General features: G+C 42.9%; 1 protein-coding gene across 3 annotated transcripts; it reads left to right on the forward strand.

The window, feature by feature from the left end:
• The first annotated feature begins 8,910 nt into the window (after positions 1-8,910).
• On the forward strand, positions 8,911-16,364 carry LOC125521459. Of its 3 annotated transcripts, XM_048686506.1 has the most exons (6): positions 8,912-9,560; positions 9,649-12,691; positions 12,793-13,827; positions 13,945-15,518; positions 15,598-15,666; positions 15,761-16,364. In XM_048686506.1, the coding sequence occupies exons 3-6, from the start codon at positions 13,480-13,482 to the stop codon at positions 16,137-16,139; spliced, it is 2,370 nt and encodes a 789-aa protein (XP_048542463.1). In that variant the 5' UTR covers positions 8,912-9,560; positions 9,649-12,691; positions 12,793-13,479; the 3' UTR covers positions 16,140-16,364. The 3 variants fall into 3 exon arrangements, with proteins under 3 accessions (XP_048542464.1, XP_048542465.1, XP_048542463.1); XM_048686507.1 differs by lacking the exon at positions 12,793-13,827 and having other exon boundaries at positions 8,911-9,560; XM_048686508.1 differs by lacking the exon at positions 12,793-13,827 and having other exon boundaries at positions 8,911-9,560; positions 9,649-10,135.
• The last annotated feature ends 3,967 nt before the right edge of the window (positions 16,365-20,331 follow it).

Consider the following 20,331-nt stretch of genomic DNA (forward strand, 5'->3'; position numbering starts at 1 on the left):
GACAGCCCGTGCTACAACTGAGGTACGCATGATCTCATCCCAAGTAAAATTCAAATGATCCTTCATATGTGTCTTCAAATATAGCTGTCATCATCATTACCTTGCCGTGTACGGACAATCTGCACTCTTTACATGCCAAGTTAAATGTTATTCAAATAGTATGATATGGCCAGCGTACTAACTTCAGTCTGACAAAACCCTTCTAATGAACTACCGTATACAAACTTTGATGCAGGCAAGCCATGGATGCAAAGGAGAAAAGAAGAAAAAGAGATAGAGAGCGATATGAACGGATGACCAATGAAGAAAGGCAGGAGAAACTGAAAAATGCTAAGGAACAAAAAAGAAAGAGAGATCAAGAGCGGTATAAAGAGCGGAATGAACGCATGACCGATGAAGAAAGGCAAGAGAAACTCAAAAAACGCCGTGAGGCCTATCATCAAAAGAAAGATTCAGGGAAGATAGCAGAACAGAAGGCAGCACAATACACACAAGAAAAACAAAAAAATGCAAACATGCAGCTAGAACAAAAGAAAGCAAGAGTAGAACAAAGAAAAGCTCGCCGTCAAATGGAACGCAACACACCATCCAAAGATTCGCTTGCAATGGAGAACCCTGAATATGTCGCAACCGAACAAGAGGTTAGTACTTCTACATTTGCTGTAAAACACAGGGATCATGTGGCAGCAGGAAAAAGGCAAACATTGCTACACCATCGTAATGAACAATTCATAAGAAGACGGAGGCAAACTGTTTCCATATCATCAAAAGAAGATGCATCCATGACAGAAAACACCGACGAAAACAAAGAACCTCTAGAGCAACCACAAGTCATGACTTACGGTAATAATCTCAAGTTTATATAATACTCGCACTCTATGTAAATATAAATCTATCTGTACAACTCACCATCTCTTCTGGACAGACATCCCCTCCTCAATGTTTCCAAGCATCAGAGAAACAGATGATCCAACATAACCAATATACAATGATGATCACGGTAAAGTGGCGCTCTGGCCAGACATACCCTCCTCAATGCTTCCAGCAATCAAAGAAGTGGATGCACGAATAATATCATTCTGCAATGATAACCACGGTAAGGTTATAAATTACATATAAATACTTTTATATACAAACATTTTATGTTCATAACAATAAAAAATTATTACACAGGTAATGATGGAATCATATATGAGCAAGAAGCAACCATTAAGGAAATAGATGCTGCAACAAAATCAATCTACAACGAGGATCATGGTAAGGTTATCAATTTCATATATGTTTTTACACAATAAAAATAATATATATATATATTATATATATGCAAAACACAGGTAATGATGGAGTCATATTTGAAGAAGACAGACGAAGATGAATACATGTTCACCGGTGAAGGTATATATATATATTATATATATGCAAAACACAGGTAATGATGGAGTCATATTTGAAGAAGACACAGACGAAGATGAATACATGTTCACCGGTGAAGGTATGCTTCATACAATTAAAATAAATTTGCAACATTACAATACTACTTACCAAATTAAATATGTTGTATATCAAATCAGAGTGGGACAGAGAAGTGGAAATTGAAATCATAGAAGGCGAGGAAGACCTCAACCCGGATCCATATGATCTCGTCTACAGCAACATACCAACAAGCACAAACATGCTCGAAAAAGAAAAAGATTGCGATTTCTGCCATGCAACCAAATTCAAGTATGAAAGTCCGGGATTATGCTGCAAAAAAGGACAGATAAGACTAGCCAATCCAAATACACCACCGGGACTCATGAGACTTTGGACAAGCAACGACTCTGATGCAAGACATTTTCGGCAAAATATCAGATTCTTCAATGGGCACTTCTCGTTTACTACACTATACTGCCAGCTCGACAGAGATACAACAGACATGCAAACGGCCGGCATTTACACCTTTCGAGCACATGGTCAAATATATCACAACATACACTCATTTGGTAATAGTCACTCAGATCCAAAGCATCTGGAACTATACTTCTACGACGATGATCCAAGCTTAGAGCATCGATACCGCCGTTGCCGTGAGGAAATGTACGAGCAAGACAAGCATGTGATTGCAATAATAACAGACATCCTATGCGGTAACCCGTACTCTCAGCAGTTTAGGAGTTTGGGACAAGCCCAAAACCTTGAGGACTACAGACTGATCTTGAACCTTGACCAGAGATTGGACCAAAGAACATACAACGAGCCAATCAATTCAGAGGTAGCTGCAGTGTGGATTGAAGGAAATCAAAGAAGAGATACTTATGACAGAAATGTAATATTACATGGGAACAACAACGAAAAAGAGCACATTCGATCATATTACGGGTGCTATGATCCGTTATCGTATCCTTTATTCTTTCCAAGAGCTGAACTAGGTTGGCATAGGAAAATCCCGAAGAGGGAAACACGAGAGGAAGATATTGATGCTGAAAATATCAGTAATGACGATGACCCAGGTAAAAAAAATTCAAATACTATTACATTAAAATTCAATTTTCATATACTACCACCTATGCAACTAACTATTTATGTTGCAATATTTGCACAGATTCGGACAGTGGCCTATGGGTAACAATGAAAGAATACTACTGCTATAAATTCCATACACGACCAGGCATATTCAACCCAATTTTGCATGGCGGACGCCTATTCCAGCAGTTCGTTGTAGATACATACATCAAGATTGAAAGCTCCAGACTGGATTACATCTGGCATAATCAAAAGAAAATAAGGGCTGACCTATACCAAGGCCTTCTAGACAGCATTCAAGCTGGAGAACAGAATGGAGATGCGGTCGGAAAACAAAGAGTACTTGCCTCATCATTTATTGGAGGGCCACGAGATAGACTTCGTCGGTATCTCGACGCTATGGCTTTAGTAAGAAAATATGGAAAGCCAGACGTATTCCTAACAATGACCTGCAACCCCAACTGGGAGGAGATCACACGTGAACTAGAGACTGGACAAACACCACAAGATCGCCCAGACATTGTCGTTCGTGTTTTTAGGGCGAAGCTACAAGAAATGAAGCAACAACTATTCAAGAAGAGCATTCTTGGAAAGGTTCAGGCATATACATATGTCGTAGAGTTCCAAAAGAGGGGATAACCCCATGCTCACTTTTTGCTCATCATGACTGGAAAATACAAGTACACATGTCCAGAGCAGTATGACAGAATCATCTCCGCCGAGCTCCCTAACAAGCTCAAGTACCCAGAACTATACAAAATGGTAATCAAACATATGATGCATGGTCCTTGCGGTGCATTGAACAAATTGTGTCCATGCACAAAGAATCGTCCGTCATGCAAGAATAATTATCCAAGGCCATTTAACGAAACTACGATTCAAGGCAAGGACTCCTACCCAATATATAGGAGACGCGACGACGGCCGGACTGAAATGGTCCGAAATTGCATATTAGATAACAGGTGGGTGGTTCCTTACAATCCCTATCTGTTAAGGATGTTCAACTGCCACATAAATGTTGAGATATGCTCAAGCATTAAAGCCGTTAAGTACCTCTTCAAATACATCTACAAGGGCCACGACCGAGCATCTGTATATGTAACTGACAAAGTAGAGGAAGTCGAAATCGACGAGATTAAGCAGTACAGAGACGCCCGGTGGGTGACACCTCCTGAGGCACTGTGGAGAATATATGGCTTCGAACTAAGCAAAATGCACCCACCAGTCTTGCAACTGCAGCTGCATCTCCCAAATATGCACATGGTTTCATATCATGCCAAGGAGAAATTAAATAATGTTATCGACCGTGAAGGCACGGAAAGATCAATGCTGACTGCATACTTTGAAGCAAACAGCTCACACCAGAAAGCACGAGGCATACTATATAGAGATTTTCCGGAACATTATACATGGCAGAGTCAGGGGAAGTTTTGGCAACCGAGGAAGCAAGCCGCTGTGTTCCAGGTTGGCAGGATAGTCGTAGCACACCCGGCCGAAGGAGAACGATACTATCTTCGAGTCCTCCTAAACCACGTGACAGGCGCCACCAGCTACGAAGACCTACGAACAGTTGATGGACAAGTAATGCCAACCTTTCGTGAAGCTGCAGAAAAAAGAGGGCTCATTGAGGCAGATAGCACATTGGACGACTGCATGACAGAAGCGGAGTTGTTTAGAATGCCATCATCGCTACGAAGGCTATTTGCGACAATCTTGGTTTTTTGCGAACCCAGCGACGTATGTAGCCTCTGGAACAAGCACCTTGAGGCAATGTCAGAGGACTACAGCAGAAATTGCAAATGCAAGCACACAGTCGAACAGATGGTTCTGAAAAATATCAAAGACATGTTGCACTCAATGGGAAAAGACATAGAATCGTTTCCTCTTCCGGAGATCGACCAACAGCATGAGACGACAGACGACATACCGAGGGAGATCATCGAGGAGACCTCCATCGAGGTGGACCCTGAGGACGCATCTTTTCATAAGAACCTAAACAACGAGCAAAGGGAGGCCTACGACGAAATCCTAGCCACAATTGACCGCCAAAGAGGAGGTATATTCTTTGTTGATGGACCTGGAGGCACGGGAAAGACATTTCTTTACAGGGCGCTCTTGGCCACAATACGCGGACAAGGCAAGATTGCTGTGGCGACAGCCACTTCAGGTGTTGCTGCTTCCATAATGCCCGGAGGGAGGACTGCACACTCGAGGTTCAAGATTCCACTAAAAATAGACGACGGGGATATTTGTGGATTCACCAAACGGAGTGGGACAGCCAAGCTACTCAAAGCAGCATCACTGATAATCTGGGATGAAGCATCCATGACCAAGAGGCAGACAGTGGAGGCGTTAGACAAAAGCATGCGGGACATAATGGACAGACCAGACCTTCCATTTGGTGGAAAAACAATAGTATTTGGAGGCGATTTTAGGCAAGTACTACCTGTTGTTCAAAAGGGAACAAGAGCCCAGATAGTAGATGCATCACTACGCAGGTCCGAGCTCTGGAGTTCAATGAGTCAACTGAAGCTCGTGCGCAACATGAGGGCTCAAAATGACAACTGGTTCGCGGAATACCTCCTACGCATTGGAAACGGAACAGAGGAGACAAATGAAGATGGTGAAATACAACTACCAACAAGTATATGTGTGGCAAATAAGACGGATGACAATGGCCTGGATATGCTCATCGACAGTGTCTACCAAACGGACAATGCTTCACTAAAAGATCCAAAGTACATCACGTCAAGAGCAATTCTATCAACAAGGAACGACTCCGTAGACAAGATCAACCTAAAAATGATTGATCGCTTCCAAGGGGAGGAGATGGTGTACCACAGCTTCGATTCGGTAGAAGACGACCCACATAACTACTATCCACCAGAATTCCTAAACACTCTCACCCCAAATGGACTGCCTCCACATATGTTGAAGCTCAAAATTAATTGCCCAATCATACTACTCAGGAACATCGACCCTGCTAATGGACTATACAACGGCACGAGGTTGGTCGTGCGTGGATTTCAAAAAAATACAATTGACGCAGAGATTGTGGTGGGACAACACTCTGGAACGCGAGTTTTCCTGCCTAGGATACCATTATGCCCCTCTGACGATGACATGTTTCCGTTCAGTTTTAAGAGGAAACAGTTTCCAGTCAGACTCAGCTTTGCAATGACAATAAACAAATCACAAGGGCAGACAATACCAAATGTCGGCATCTACCTGCCTGAGCCCGTTTTCTCACATGGTCAACTATATGTCGCACTATCCAGAGCAACCGCGACATCAAATATAAAGGTACTAACAGGTACACATGATGAGAGCAAGCAGCAGAAGAAAAAGAACAGCATAGACAACACATACACAAAGGGAGAAAAGAAAAAGAAAAAGGAAAGGACCAGCACAAGCGGGACTATACGAAAAATATTGTCTACAAGGAAGTCCTAACCAAATAGGTAATACAACCTGTCAATTTCTTCTTCAAAATTTCAATTACTACTTGAAAGGATCATCGTCTAAGAAAAAATACAGTGTTTATATTTCAAATTACATTCTTCATTTTCTAACATTAAACATACTACTTGGATTCTACAGAAACATTGCAGCCAAGTGACAAATTCACAGTTAGAATTCAGAACTTAATCGTCTTCAAAGAGACAAGACTCATTTGTTTGTTAAATTTTTGTTCTATTTAGTGGATTCAGAAAGATGAAACCAGTATGCTGGCATCTACCAAAGAACCATGGCATGTCTTTTTCATGGAAGTGGTGTGTGACCATGAATGCATCAATGAGGATTGCTATGTTCATTCTTTTGTTGTAGCAGACTACTGATATGATAGTCATATGTATATTATTTTAACCTCACAAAGTAACCAAAAAAGATAATGGTGGTGTTCTAATACCTGGACTATTGCTACTGTCACAGTATCAAGCAAAGCATTGGAGGTATAGCTGTTTGACTTCATCCTTGTTAGCTTTGCTTCAATGTATACCAAAGTTTTCGCACAAATCACAATTACAGTTGAATCCAAAACCTAAATAAGCAAAGTGTCAACAATTAGAATACCATAACTACTAAGTACCATAACAATGATGAGAAAATATGACAATAAATTCTAAGAAATCCTGATAAACAAACCTCCCATTTAGTCAGTGTAAAAAGGGGATAAATCCTTAGGGTCCTGCTTGTACTGGGATCAACCATACGGATTATATCGAGACCAATCTGCAGTATGAAAAGATAAATTATCAAATTGGTATAGAAAACACTTGCTCTTTACATTCTAGCAACCACTAATTTTACATCCACATAAACAATTAATCCTCGACATTTTGAAACCAACACCAGAATTGAGACTAAACAAGCGATAACATACTTGACTAAAGGAAACCACATCGTTTTGCAGAGCTGGCATTCTCTGATGGAATAAACTAATTCGCCGGAGAAAATCACAACCTGAACAAGATTAAACTACGCGTGCGTGTAGTTGCAGATTGGCCTTCTGAATGTGACTTGTGTACCTCTAGATCAATCTTAAAATGGAGAATGATACAGTATTCATTTGCACACAGAGTGGCTCTAAGTTGCTGTTAATGGAAATTTCAGAAAGAAAAAACTGTTAATAAACACTCAAAGGCCAAAAGTCCTCACTCACCTCAGTTTCAGTCAGATCTGAAAACCACCGGGGAGTGTGGCACCGAAGCAGATAATAAGCTCCTTAACAGGACGCGACGCTTCCTCGCGGTGTCACGGTAGCCAGAGCAATGGCTCGGCGCCTCGACCAGCCACCCAAGAAACGCCCCCGAAAACACCAAAGCCGCCGCCGCCGCGAACAGGAAGGACCCCAGACGATGCTCGCCGCCGGAGACGGGGGAGACGCGGCGGTCGGCTTCGGCGGCGGCGGGCGGCGCCTGAAGGGTGCGGAGCACGCAGAGAGCTGAGGCGGCCACGCGGACGCGGTGGAAAACGCGGGCGCCGGAAGGGGAGCACGGGGCCGTGTGCGGCGGCTGCGGCGGGGACGAGGAGAGAAAGGCCGGGTCGGAGCGGAGGAGGGCCAGGAGATCCTTCAGGGAGGCCGAGTTGAAGGAGAGGCGCGGCGAGGCGGCGGTGAGCGCCGTGGAGGAGCAGGTTGACGCGGAGGAGGCGGAGGTGGGGGAGGAGGAGCGCGTCTTCACACAGGACAAAGGAGACGGATGGAGTGGCCACGATTACCGTCGCTTTTTTTTAGGGTAACCGTGGGCTTTTTCTTTTAAAGCAAACGACTCTAAGGTCTGAGCTAGCTGCTACCAAAATAACACAAACACTCTCAATGGACCATAGTTTCAAAAAAAAAATCTCAATGGACCAAACACAAAGGTAGTGCTAAATAAATAAGACATGAAATATAATATTGCAAAAAAATTCACCATAAAAAATTAAAATTTTAAAAATATTCTCGAAAATCTAAAAAACCTACTCAAAGTAATAAAAAAAGTGTTTTACTGAACAGCAAAAAAAAGTTGATACTTTTTAATAGGATGAAATGAAAATTAGGAGCTGAATAGGTCATCACAAACATTGTTAAGATACGTCCAAATTACAAAGTTCAAAAATAAATACTCGTTGTAACCTTATTTCTATACCTAATAATAAAGGACAGAGGCTTTTATAGTTTTTTTAAATGTTCGTGGTTTTTTAGAAACACTTGAAAATCACCTACAAAAGAACTACTAACTACAAAAAACATTTCAAAATGTGAAATAGAAATAATTAATTTACATAAAAAAATTTCATAGAGAAATGTGCCGATTTACATAATTTTTATCCTACTCTTCAAAAGGTTTTACATTTTTTATGAAAATATTAAGTTTTAATAAAAACAAGGAAATTTCCATGTTCAAAATTTATTTAAATGAGATATATAAAGTGGCAAAAAAGTACCCATGAAGCAAGTCTATGTTCGTGCTATTTTAAAAACACTTAAAAATCACCCAAAAAAGAACTACTAACTACAAAAAATATTTCAAAATGTAAAATAGAAATAATTAATTTACATAAAAATATTTCATAGAAAAATGTGCCGATTTACATAATTTTTTATACTACTATTCAAAAGGTTTTACATTTTTAATAAAAACAAGGAAATTTTCACGTTCAAAATATATTTAAATGAGATATATAAAGTGATAAAAAAGTATCCATGAAGCAAGTCCTGTCACATTTATTGCCCGATGCAACGCACGGGCATTTGTACTAGTCTATCCCTATCTCTAATAAAATACGGATTGATTCCGTGGGTTCATCATCATAATACGCTTCTTCCTGTGAAATTACGCTTTCAGTTTGAATTTAACATATACCCGAGGTGGTACTAAAACCGTTTCGTTCGCTTCTGCCCGCACACCCGGTCGCAGCCGTATTGCAAAAAGGTCCTCCTGTTTTTAGAAATTGTACCCGTAGTAAAACATCTGGGCCGAAGCCAGTGGAGCGACGCCCGTACGCCGCACCCGCCCTAGGCCGAGCTCCCGAGCACGCCGCAGCCTCGACCTCGCGATCCGCCGGCGACCGGATCCTCGCCGGAGATGAGTGCCGTCGTGCCCTGCTCCCTCTCCTCTTCCTCTGTCTCCTCTCACCTCGCTCATCACCCGATCTCTCTGTCCCCAGGAAGAATAGGAGCATGCCATGGCCTCAGATCCGCGCCGCCGTCGTCGTAGAACGTCGTCCGCCACCGGTTCTCGGACCACAATTACCGGATCAATTTGCCCCGTCTCCGATCTACCTCGTCATCGGGCATGCACAGAGACGGCTATGGCCATCCGATTCCCGAGCGCCGCCGGCCAAGGTGGCCGCCCGTGGCCGCCTGATGCACGAGCACCGCCGGCCAAGGACCCGCCTGCGTCCAGAACCCCTCCACGCATCATGTTTTCTATGGTTTTGTTTTCCCCGCCTCCATCTCTTCCATGACAAGCAGCACAATTTTCTTTGTTTGTAAATTAAGCAGTCTGGTAGACTTGGAAAGAATGGAATTACAGATTTCAAAAGGAGGAACAGGGTATATACATCGGCATAAGGTACATCCCAATTAAGCAGATTTGTTTTTCTGTTCTGAATAGGGTACTGAACTTGAGAAATTTACCTTTCCGTTCTAATGAATTGCAGATTTGGAAAGGAGGAACAGGGCGCCGGAGACAGAGGGATCCGGTGCAGACTTGATGCCCTCGACCGAACCCCCTACTCAATTGCTTCTCGTGCTCGAGTTTGACACAGGCGCCATCGCAGCTAGGGACGCTGATGTGGGCGGCACCGCCGTGTTCATGGAGGCCGCCAACACATGGGCCGTGGACACATCGTAGTGTTCCTTCCAGGGCTCCAGACGTGGATGGGCGTGGATTTCTTCCAGGCGATCGTCGAAGAGCTTGCTCCAAGAGCTCTAGGCGCTGCGAGATACTCCCAATTGTGCGCCCGATTATTCAAGGAAGTGACAGCCACTGGAAGCACGGATCGACAAATTAGACAGTAGACCCAGGCCATGGATCGGTTGATTCAACACCGAAGGAATAGGCAATAGGTTATAAAAACGAGCTGGGGGATTTTTACTGGCCTGAATCTTAAACATGGCCGCCCTGCTGATGGACTCAAGCTCCAGGTTTGCTCGCCTAACACGTCTTGACAAAATTTCTAGCATGATGGATAATGAATTCATTCTGTGATGCCACATAGATATGCAAACTCATAGTCCTGCATGCATGCACGTACCACTTCCTAATGGCATGATGCAGTCTTTCTACTGATACATACACTAGCCGATTGACGAGCGCGCACATTAGTAAGTTCTGCTACTAGCCTAATCAAGAGCCTTTTATATAGCCTTGCAGATAAAAAAATGAATTGTACTATGAGCATCTGACAACTACGATCAATTTCCCGGTTATACTTCCTGAAATAGAAGTGGCCAACCAAATGAAAGGATGGATGATTTCCTTTATGTGAGATTATATAGATTATCTTACTTGATCCGCAATGTTTCTTTGGAATTTTTTTATGGAAGACACATGATACATAGTTTGCTGGATAGGTGTAAGATAAATATTTTAGTTATAGGAGGATATTTTCAAATGAGTAATAATAGTATTACTGCCATCTGCTTGGTCTGCTGTGCTTTTGTTAGAGCTTTCATATTTCAACACAAAAACAACAATACAAGTTGGCATCAGAATGGCACAAACATCAAGCTCAAAGGAAATGTTGTTAGTACAATCAGTCAGGACTAACATAGCTAGCTTGAGATCTAGCTACAGGAGGAACCACACATATTGAAGTCTTAGGTCAGAAACAACATACTAGAGTACACACAGCCACCAAGGAGCAGGCTGGTCCGTACGGATATCTGTGGCAGCACAACTAAACATAGATGATAGGTTTGGAGCATCAAACACATGTTGCAAACCTTAAGCTGGAAGTACTTAACAAAGTTGTGTTGATTTTTTTTTGCGGTTTACCTAGCTAGAGCGATGTTTAATTGATAAACCAATCCGTGAGAGAACGCTTCATATCTAAATCTTAGTGGGTTAACCACTGCTCAACTGAGTGAGTACTTCAGATTTAGCTTCTAATTAATAATGGAGTTGCAGTCACATCAACTCAGTTAAAGTAGAGCTGCATAAATACTCCCATTTCATTTGGTCGAGTAGAATGATCATATATTTGTTAACACCGCAAGTCACTACGATTGGTATTTGGTTTTAAGTGTTTCACTTGGCCAAGTGTTTTATTTATTTATGTAACATGCTATTCTATGGGTCTACAATAGCTCATGTATATAGGAACATCATGCTGTCAGTTGGGAGTCGTCAAGGATTTAGTTTCTTGGATGATCTATTATGTTCTTGCTTATCATGTACTCAGTGATCTAAAAGGTCTTATTATTTTACACAGGGAGTATGTTTGTAGATAGCCGTCAATTTCAATGTTTCGTTTATTTACTCTTTGAGTGTGAAGAAGACAAGCTTGCAAAGTAGCTTTTTACATGAATAATGTGACAAATATTTACATCTTATAACTGCAAATATTATTATTTGTTTAGTCCATCACTGAGCAAATGTTTGGGACTTGGGAGTTGGAAATTATTCGGCTACACATGATCTAGGCAAAGAAAGATTCACACATACTACAACCAACGGAGCTCCTTCACTCTTTGTGCAACTAGAGTGGTATCAATAATACCACAAAAGTAGACATTTTTTGAATTATTCTTTAGTATTCATATCATGTTAATAGCTCTTTGCTCTGTTCTTGACTGGAAATCCTTGCTCCTTGCCTCCTGTCAATTGTAAAAAAAGGTAATTTATCAGAGTCTTACGGTCTTTTAGTATGTTCTGAGCCTCTGAGGTTCCTCAGTTTCACCTCTGAACGTGATATTAGTACGCTCAGTTTCAGTTTTGCAGTTTGATTTGCTTGCTTGTGTATATGTGCATGTATACACAGAGAGAGGGAGAGATAATTCTATTTTAGCAGTCATATTTTTATGAAAAATTTACTCCCCTCCACTCCATTTTTGATTGCTTGAAACCAATTGCAAATTGGGAGCAGCATAGCAAATGTGAAAAAGTTCAGAGCAGGTGCATGTTTTTAGATGGGTTTAATTGGATAAATGCCATTCCAATTCTGGTGATTCAGAAAAATGCCACTCCAATTTGCAAACTTCGAAAAATGCCACTCCAATTCTCGGATACATCTGTCGATGCCACTCCTGCCTTTTGAGCTGGTTTTTTAAGAAAAAACGCTGACGTATACGCCCTGTATTTTCCGTCGGACGGAAATGCCCCTGCATCCATCTGGTTAACACGCACCGGTCCAGCCCCGTGCCTATCGTCTTCCTCGCATTCCTCTCTTCATTCCCCTCCTTTCTCCCAAGAACCCTAGCCGCCGCCGCCCTGCTCCCCTGCATCCCGAGCCTCCGCCCTGCTGCTCCACATCCGTCAACCGCGCCCTACTGCTCCACATCCCGGTGCCGCCGTCCTGCTGCTTCTCCCCCCGTCGGGCAGGAGCCCCAGCCGACGCCTTGCTGTTGAGCGCCCCACCACCAGCAAGCGAGCATGGCGGTGGCCATGCTGGAGGCCACTTGAATCGCGCATCCTCGAGTGCCACTGCCGAAGATTCGAAGTAACCCTGCAACAATGTCATCCCCGGCCCCGAATTCTCAGTAAGTTTGTAGAAAAAATGCTCAAGTTCCACCGATTTGTTGCATGTGTGTTTAGTTCTTCCCCAATTGTTGATGTTTGATTACCCATATGATTTTCATAGGTACAGTGGCAGCAATGCTTTTAATTTACAAATTGTTGTGGAGGCCTTTTTCTGTACAAGTCCTGATGGTAGGAAGATTTATGTGAAGGGGAGGAATTTGCTATGGACTGTAGTCGTAGAAAAGTTCAGCGTTGATGCATTAACACGCCAGCTAGCTTTAGAGTTGAACATTGGCACTAATCAATTGGTGTCAGTTTCATATTTTGACAAAGTGTTGGGTGAAAATGTCAGGCTGTTGCATGATGAGCAGCACTACTTGATGTTTGATATGTATGCAGCTGAGCTGAAAGTGCCACTTAGTGTGGTAGTGGTGGATGTAATTGGATCTAGTGTATTCAATGGTGGATCAAAAATTGCAGATTTTGTTCCTATTAGTGTTGTGCCTAATGATGATCCATTGGTCATGGGCACTCAAAATTATGAAATATAATCCAGCCGAATGATGCACAAGCATACCTCCAGACCGACACTACTAATTGTCCAACAACGCCAACTCAGCCTGCACCGCCTCCTATAGTTGAGAGTGTCACATCAGAGGTTGGAAGTACAAGCCAGCCTAATGTGCCACATGCTGACCAACAACAAGAACTTCAAAATCCTTCCACTGATCCATTTGATAACGAGGAGGAGTATGTTGGAGTTGATGATGAACATCTAGTAGGTGTTAGCATTCCTGAACCTGCCGTAATGCAAGCACTGGCTACAACACCTGATGAGAAAGCTGAGGATGAGGAGGCCGAAGATGATATGGATATCTCTGATGTTAAGCATCTTATCCAGCAGGAGGAAGAGGTTACTGACATGCCTATTCAGTACAATGTGGCCACTGATCCTTATAATGCTGACATTAAAGTGGGGGCTCTTTTTCCTGACATTGTAACCTTTAGAAAAGCAATAAGACATCATGCTGTGGTAAAAGACTTTGAGCTAGCTAAAGTAAGGACTGATTCTACTAGATTCATGGCTAATTGCTCATATCCTAGTTGCCCTTGGCGCATTCACGCATCGAGGTTGCGTGATCAACAAGTTGTCATGGTATGCTTACTCATGTTGTAATTATTTGTGCATTTTCTCACCTTTCTCTTATGACTATTATATCCTACATGTATCCTGTTTTTGTGTGTGCGAACTAATCATGGCATCTTTGTGCAGATAAAGAAGATTCCCTCTGAGCACAATTGCCCTACTACAAAGCTTGTAGACAGCAGAATGGCAACACAAGGTTGGGTTGCAGAGAAGCTTGTTGATTGGGTGAAGAAAAACCCAGGAGAGGGAGCAAAGGCAGCGAAAACTAAGTTGGAGGGTGACTTCAACTTCAAGCTGAAGTATTCCAAAGCTTGGGCAGGTATGAAGATAGCTCTGGAACAAATGCATGGTAAATATGAGGATAGTTTTCAATTGTTGTTCAATTGGAAAGCAGAGATAGAGAAGAGATGCCCTGGTAGTATTGTTGAGATTGATTTGGTCAAGGAAAAAGATAAGTACTATTTCAATAGAGTCTTTGTAGCTTTCAAACCCTGCATAGATGGTTTCTTAGCTGGATGTCGACCATACATAGGAGTAGATGCAACTGCACTGAACGGCAAATATGTTGGTCAATTAGCATCAGCGACCGGAGTTGATGGACACAACTGGTTGTATTATGTAGCATATGCCGTATTTGATTCAGAAACTACAGAAAACTGGGTATGGTTTATGCAGCAGCTGCGCAGGGCTGTAGGATGTCCACCAGGGCTAGTAATTTCCAGTGATGCTTGCAAGGGACTAGAAAATGCAGTTGACAAAGTATTCCCCGAGTGCGAATATAGGGAGTGTATGCGCCATTTATACCAAAATTTTATGAAAAAATTCCATGGTAAAGTGTACACTGACCATTTGTACCCAGCTGCTAGGGGATTCACAGAGCACAAGTTCAGATGGCATATGCAAAAGATATTTGAGGCTGATCCAAGTGCTATCGAGTACCTTGAGAAACACCACAATAGGATTTGGTATAGGTGTGCCTTTGGTGTGGATAGCAAGGTTGATTATCTCACTAACAACATTTCTGAAAGTTTTAACAAGCAGATCAAAGACTTGAAAGGGCTAAATTTGTGTGAGCTACTAGATAGGATTAGAGAGCTAATAATGGTGAAGTTCAATGTGAGGAGGCATGTTGGTAGGTATTTGGCCGGCATAATCTTGCCCGAGGTTCTCAAGAGGCTCAATGCACTCAGTAAAACAATTGGGCCCCATAAAGTGGCGTGGAATACCGAACATGAGGCAGAGATTACACTATATGATGTGAAAGCATATGACCAGAGGCACACTGTTGATCTAAAACAGAGAACATGCTCATGTCGGAAATTTCAAGTTTCTGGGCAGCCTTGCATTCATGCATTGACTTTCATTTGTTCAATGAGGGGCGCAAAGATTGAGTCCTTTGTTGATGAGTATTACAGCGTGGCAAAATTTCGAGCTGCTTATGCTGGGGCACTGCCAACCATGACTGATAGGACACAATGGGAGCAAGTTGACCTTGGATTCCTTGTTTACCCACCTATACAAGAGAAAAGGCCACCTGGAAGGCCCAGGGTTCAAAGAATTAGAGGATTTCTTGAAGACCCAGGAAGAAAAGTGGTTAAATGCAAAAAATGTGGTCGAAATGGCCACTTTGCAAAAACTTGCAATCTCCCTCCTTTAGTTATTGCAGAACCACCACCAATGGAGCACACTCCTACTAAAAGGTGCCATTGTACTTACAAAATTTGTTTACGTCAAATGGGTTCATGCTGCTAATCCATTTCACCTTTTTCTATCATGCAGAAAGAGAGATGCTACTGCAGCCGAGGAGGAAGTTGTGGAAGATGACGAACCTATAGCAAATTATAAAAGGTATAATACTAACTTATGTTCATTCTTTTACCACAAATTATATTTATGAACACACAATACTTAGTTCCGACATTTGCTCTTAATGTACCTGCAGGCAGAAGACTCCGGTCAAGAAGAAGACGCCGGCTAAAAAGACGACACCGGTCAAGGAGAAGATGACGCCGGTCAAGGAGAAGACGACGCCGATCAAGAAGAAGACGCCAGCTAAAAAGACGACACCGGTCAAGAAGACGCCGGTCAAGGAGAAGACGACACCGGTCAAGAAGAAGACACCGGTCAAGAAGAAAAAGACGCCGGTCAAGAAGAAGACTCCAGTCAAGGGGAAAGGCAAGCAAAGTGAAGGTACTGGAAAGGAGAAAACTGCAGGGAAGAAGAGCAAAAAACTGCAGTTTGTTACACCATCTACCAGTGATGCTGTTCTCAAGCCAACTCTAGGAACCAAGAAAAATCTGCTTTATTGGCTTGGGGGATGAATTTGCTTGAACTGGACCATGTATGTGTGTGTGATGCGCAAACTGGAGCTGGAACTTGTATGCGTGTGATGCTCAAACTAGAGGTTGAACTTGTGTGTGTGTGTGTGTGTGATGCTCAAACTAGAGCCTGATGGCCAAACTAGAGCCTGATGTGTGTTGCTTAAACTGGAGCTTAGCTATTTTGGTTCATCTATTGTTGATGCTCAAACCGGAGCTTTAAGACTATTTTGGTTCATCTTCTATTGATGCAAAATATTATGACCTGTCATCTGATGCAAATTATATGTATTTCGGCCGAGGTCATGTTCATTTTTCCCACTAACTTCATGCTTCCTCTACACAGTACAATCATGCTTCTTCTGCACAGGAAAATAACACATTCTTCATTACTCATAGAAATGTTACATCTTTTTCAGTACAGCCACTAGATATGCACACATTACAAGCATGATCTCATCATTTTTCTGCTTAAGTCTGCACATCACACATACATTTTTGCATTCTCAGTCTGTTTACAACACACATATTTTTGCACTATCAATCTTCAGCTCTTCGATCTTCCATTGTGCAATCTTCATTCAGCAATCTTCAGTTCGTTCAAAGACAAGCAGCCTGCATCATTTTTCTTCCTCCTAAATTCAACAAGGCCACCTGCAATCTTCTCTTTCTTCTTACTCTTCAGATCATCTAAATAACAACGACGAGCTGCATCCTCCACCTCCAATGGCCCCGACAGCTCTCCTTGCCATGGCGGATGGAGTACAGGAAGCTGAGGCAGGGGGGAGTGAGGACAGAAGAGGCTGGCAGCGAGCTCCGGCGGAAGGACCACAGGAGATAGTGCAGGGGGAGGGGAGTTGTGGTGCCGGATTGGAAAGGTAGTTGGGGTGCGGCGTGCCGGCTGGGACTCCTGCCCGGCGGTGAGAAGCAGCAGGGCGGCGGGACGAGATGTGGAGCAGCAGGGCGCGGCGGACGGTGTGGGGCAGCAGGGTCGTGGCCGGGGATGTGTAGCAGGAGGGGCTCGGCCTGGATGTGGAGCAACAACAGCAGCGCGGCGACGGCGGCGGCTAGCGTTCTTGGCGAGAGAGGAGCGGAAATAGGGAGAGTAGCAAGGGGAAGAAGATACGCACGGACTGGACAGATGGATGCAGGGGCATTTCCGTCCGACGGAAAATACAGGGCGTATACGTCAGCGTTTTTTCTTAAAAAACCAGCTCAAAAGGGCGGAGTGGCATCGACAGATGTATCCGAGAATTGGAGTGGCATTTTTCGAAGTTTGCAAATTGGAGTGGCATTTTTCTGAATTACCAGAATTGGAGTGGCATTTATCCAATTAACCCTTTTTAGATTCAGAGGACGTGTAAACTGGGAGATGACTTGCCATACTTTGTAAGTATGATTAAATGGATTAGAAACTTGTTCCTGTGTTTGCAACACAATGCAATTATGACTAACTATATGTAATTAAACTAATTGCATATATTTTGGACTCTAATTACATGGCTAGGCAATGTATATTCTGCAAAATTCTAGATTCATGCTTAAATGAAGTGCAATATATTCCATACAATCCAAATTCTTTCACTTACCTTATTTGTCTCCTAGCACTTTTTTATGTGATGTGTGATTTCCTCCTTTTCAAAGTTATTAGTGAACCAGCCTGACCTAAAACTGATTAGACTTATGATTACTTGGTAATGATTTTAGTTTGCTAGAACTTTTTATGCCTGAAAGATAGCAAAATGCATATATGCTAGGATCAGGAATTCTTTAAGTTATCTTAATATATTTCTTTTTGGTTTGATTTTAGTGCAGTTAATTTGCCGCATAAGTGTCTTCCGTAAGATGCTATAAGGATCACATAACTTCCTTTACCGAATACAGCGCCGACGGTGGCAAGACACTTTCTATATGCAGTTCTCCAACTTTGAGGATGGTGGCCACCTGTTTCTTAATTGTAAACTGATCAAGCAATGATGGCGAGCACTGTTGTTTGAGGATATCAGACTTAGACTGCTCCAGTGTACATCTGCCAAAGAAATTATGCCTATAATCCTTGACCTGCCAGAGGAGAGGGAGCTGCTATCCATCGCTTTGCTCTGGTGTTGGTGTATGGAACGGAACAGGGGCAATCATGGGGAGCGACGGCTGAAAGTTGAAGCTTTTCGATACACTGTCTGTCACCACGCTAATGAATGGAAAGAGTTTTTGAGCGCTAAGCCTACTGAACCGATCGTGCGGCAGCATAAGTGGGAGAAGCCTCCAAGCAATATGGTGAAAATAAACGAGGCTGGGGCCTAATCTACAGAGATGACGCTCAAGACATTCGTTTTGCAATGGCTGGAGCCCAGCATGATCTGCACAATGCCCTACAAGCTGAAGTTGTTGCTCTTTCCAAGGCAGTGACTCTGGCGGATAGGTTAGGAGTTGGGCGCGTCATTTTTGAAACTGACTGTATGGTCCTTAAGCAAGCAATGAACTCAAACGACTATGAGTTGGCGTAACTGGGTGTTTTGTTTAGTGATATCAGTTCAGACTTAGGACCCTTTTCATTGAGGCTCATGTGGTGTATGTGCCGAGACAGTGTAATGGACTAGCACATGTGCTGGCGTCCTTAGGTGCAAGTTTAGCTGATGGTGGGTACCGTGAGTGATTCACCAATTGCCCCAATGATGTAATTAGTGATGTGACCAGCGACCAAGCCTTGTCGTAATGGAATACAAGTGTTCCATTTCAAAAAAAAAGTCATCTTAATTCAACATGATATATAAAATCTTCTTTGCTTAACTAGCTGAAACTCATGGACTATGTATTGTCTGCTACAGTATATCAAGTAGGCAGCCATGTAATCATAAACGTTGCTACAGTGTATCAAGTAGGCAGCCATGTAACCACAAACGTTGCAGACTTCTCTGTTCAAATATGTATTTTTGACCTATTTTTGTTACTATTAAAATTTCAGTTATACTTCTCAGAACAAAAGTAACTAATAAATTTTGTATGAAACATATATATCTTATTAAATTTTGAATTCACGGTAATTTAGTTACTCTCTCCGATCTATATCACTTGTCGCTGGTTTAGTACAACTTTACATGAATTATTAAACTCTGGAATAATATGTAACAAATGATACAGTTCTCAAAAAACATCCTTTCTATTGTTTTTTTGCAAAAAGGTCTAAGGCCAAAGATTAAGTAACACGTGTCCTTACAAACATGGAAGAAGGGGCTGCCAAGTTGTTGATGTAGACCATGAGATGACATGTAGAAACTCCGAAGACCACAAAAACTGGTTGAATTTGGACAGATCCCCTGGAAACCTAAACATAATAGATCCGGAAGACCCGCCGGGGAAAAAGATCCACACGCCCTTCACTGGCGATGAGCATACTGGAAGTGACACATAGTGGGAGGCACAGTAGTTTTTTAAGATCTTTTTTGCCCGGTACAACGCACGGGCATATATATATATATATATATATATATATATATATATATATATATATATATATAATAAAGTCTATTAGTGACCCAGGGTGAAGAATAAGTAATTCTCACCCTGGTCAATCCAGCGAACCCGCCCCGGTGGCACCCCGTATGGTGAGCCGTAACCTTACGGCTGACCGCCAGGCTCCACCGCTTACACGATGTAATTTTTATGTACACAAACATAAACTTTCACCTCTTTTGCACATCGGCTACAAACCGTTTCCCGATTGTGGCCTTGTGGGGACTGGGATAGCTAGCCCACGCCACGACCCGTCTCCCACGTTCCTATTCAATCGAGATGAGCGGCAGTTTTGACGGAGAGTGGCGGTGGCTGTGGCTGGTTTGCTGGACGACGGCATGGTGCTCAGCGGGTTAGTTCTGCGGGAAAGTCAATGACGTCAGTGACGTCGTGATCAGGCGTGTGGCCGCGTTGTCCGGCAGCGCGGCGGCCGACGGGTGGTTGTCGCGGCAGCTCTGGCTCGAGGCTGGAGCACGGTTGCCAAGACTGTACAAGACAAGCATCCATCACGGCCTCCGGGTGTAAGGTTTGTGCGCTTCCCTATTTTTTTGCACACGCATGGACATAGTGAGCACGCTGCCCTTGTTCTCCATGCGGCTGTGATCTCCTCCTCTCACACTACATCACATGTTCTGTTGCTAGCCCCTTCCTCCTAGCAGGTAACCATTATGTTTTTGATCTGATT

Source organism: Triticum urartu, chromosome 7, assembly GCF_003073215.2.
Source record: "Triticum urartu cultivar G1812 chromosome 7, Tu2.1, whole genome shotgun sequence".
NCBI classification, from domain to species: domain Eukaryota; kingdom Viridiplantae; phylum Streptophyta; class Magnoliopsida; order Poales; family Poaceae; genus Triticum; species Triticum urartu.

Coding starts and splice junctions, on each gene's coding strand:
- LOC125521459 (XM_048686506.1), top strand. CDS start 13,480: ATGCAAGCACTGGCTACAACACCTGATGAGAAAGCTGAGGATGAGGAG. Junction 13,828..13,944: donor GTGATCAACAAGTTGTCATG/GTATGCTTACTC, acceptor ATCTTTGTGCAG/ATAAAGAAGATTCCCTCTGA. Junction 15,519..15,597: donor GAGCACACTCCTACTAAAAG/GTGCCATTGTAC, acceptor TCTATCATGCAG/AAAGAGAGATGCTACTGCAG.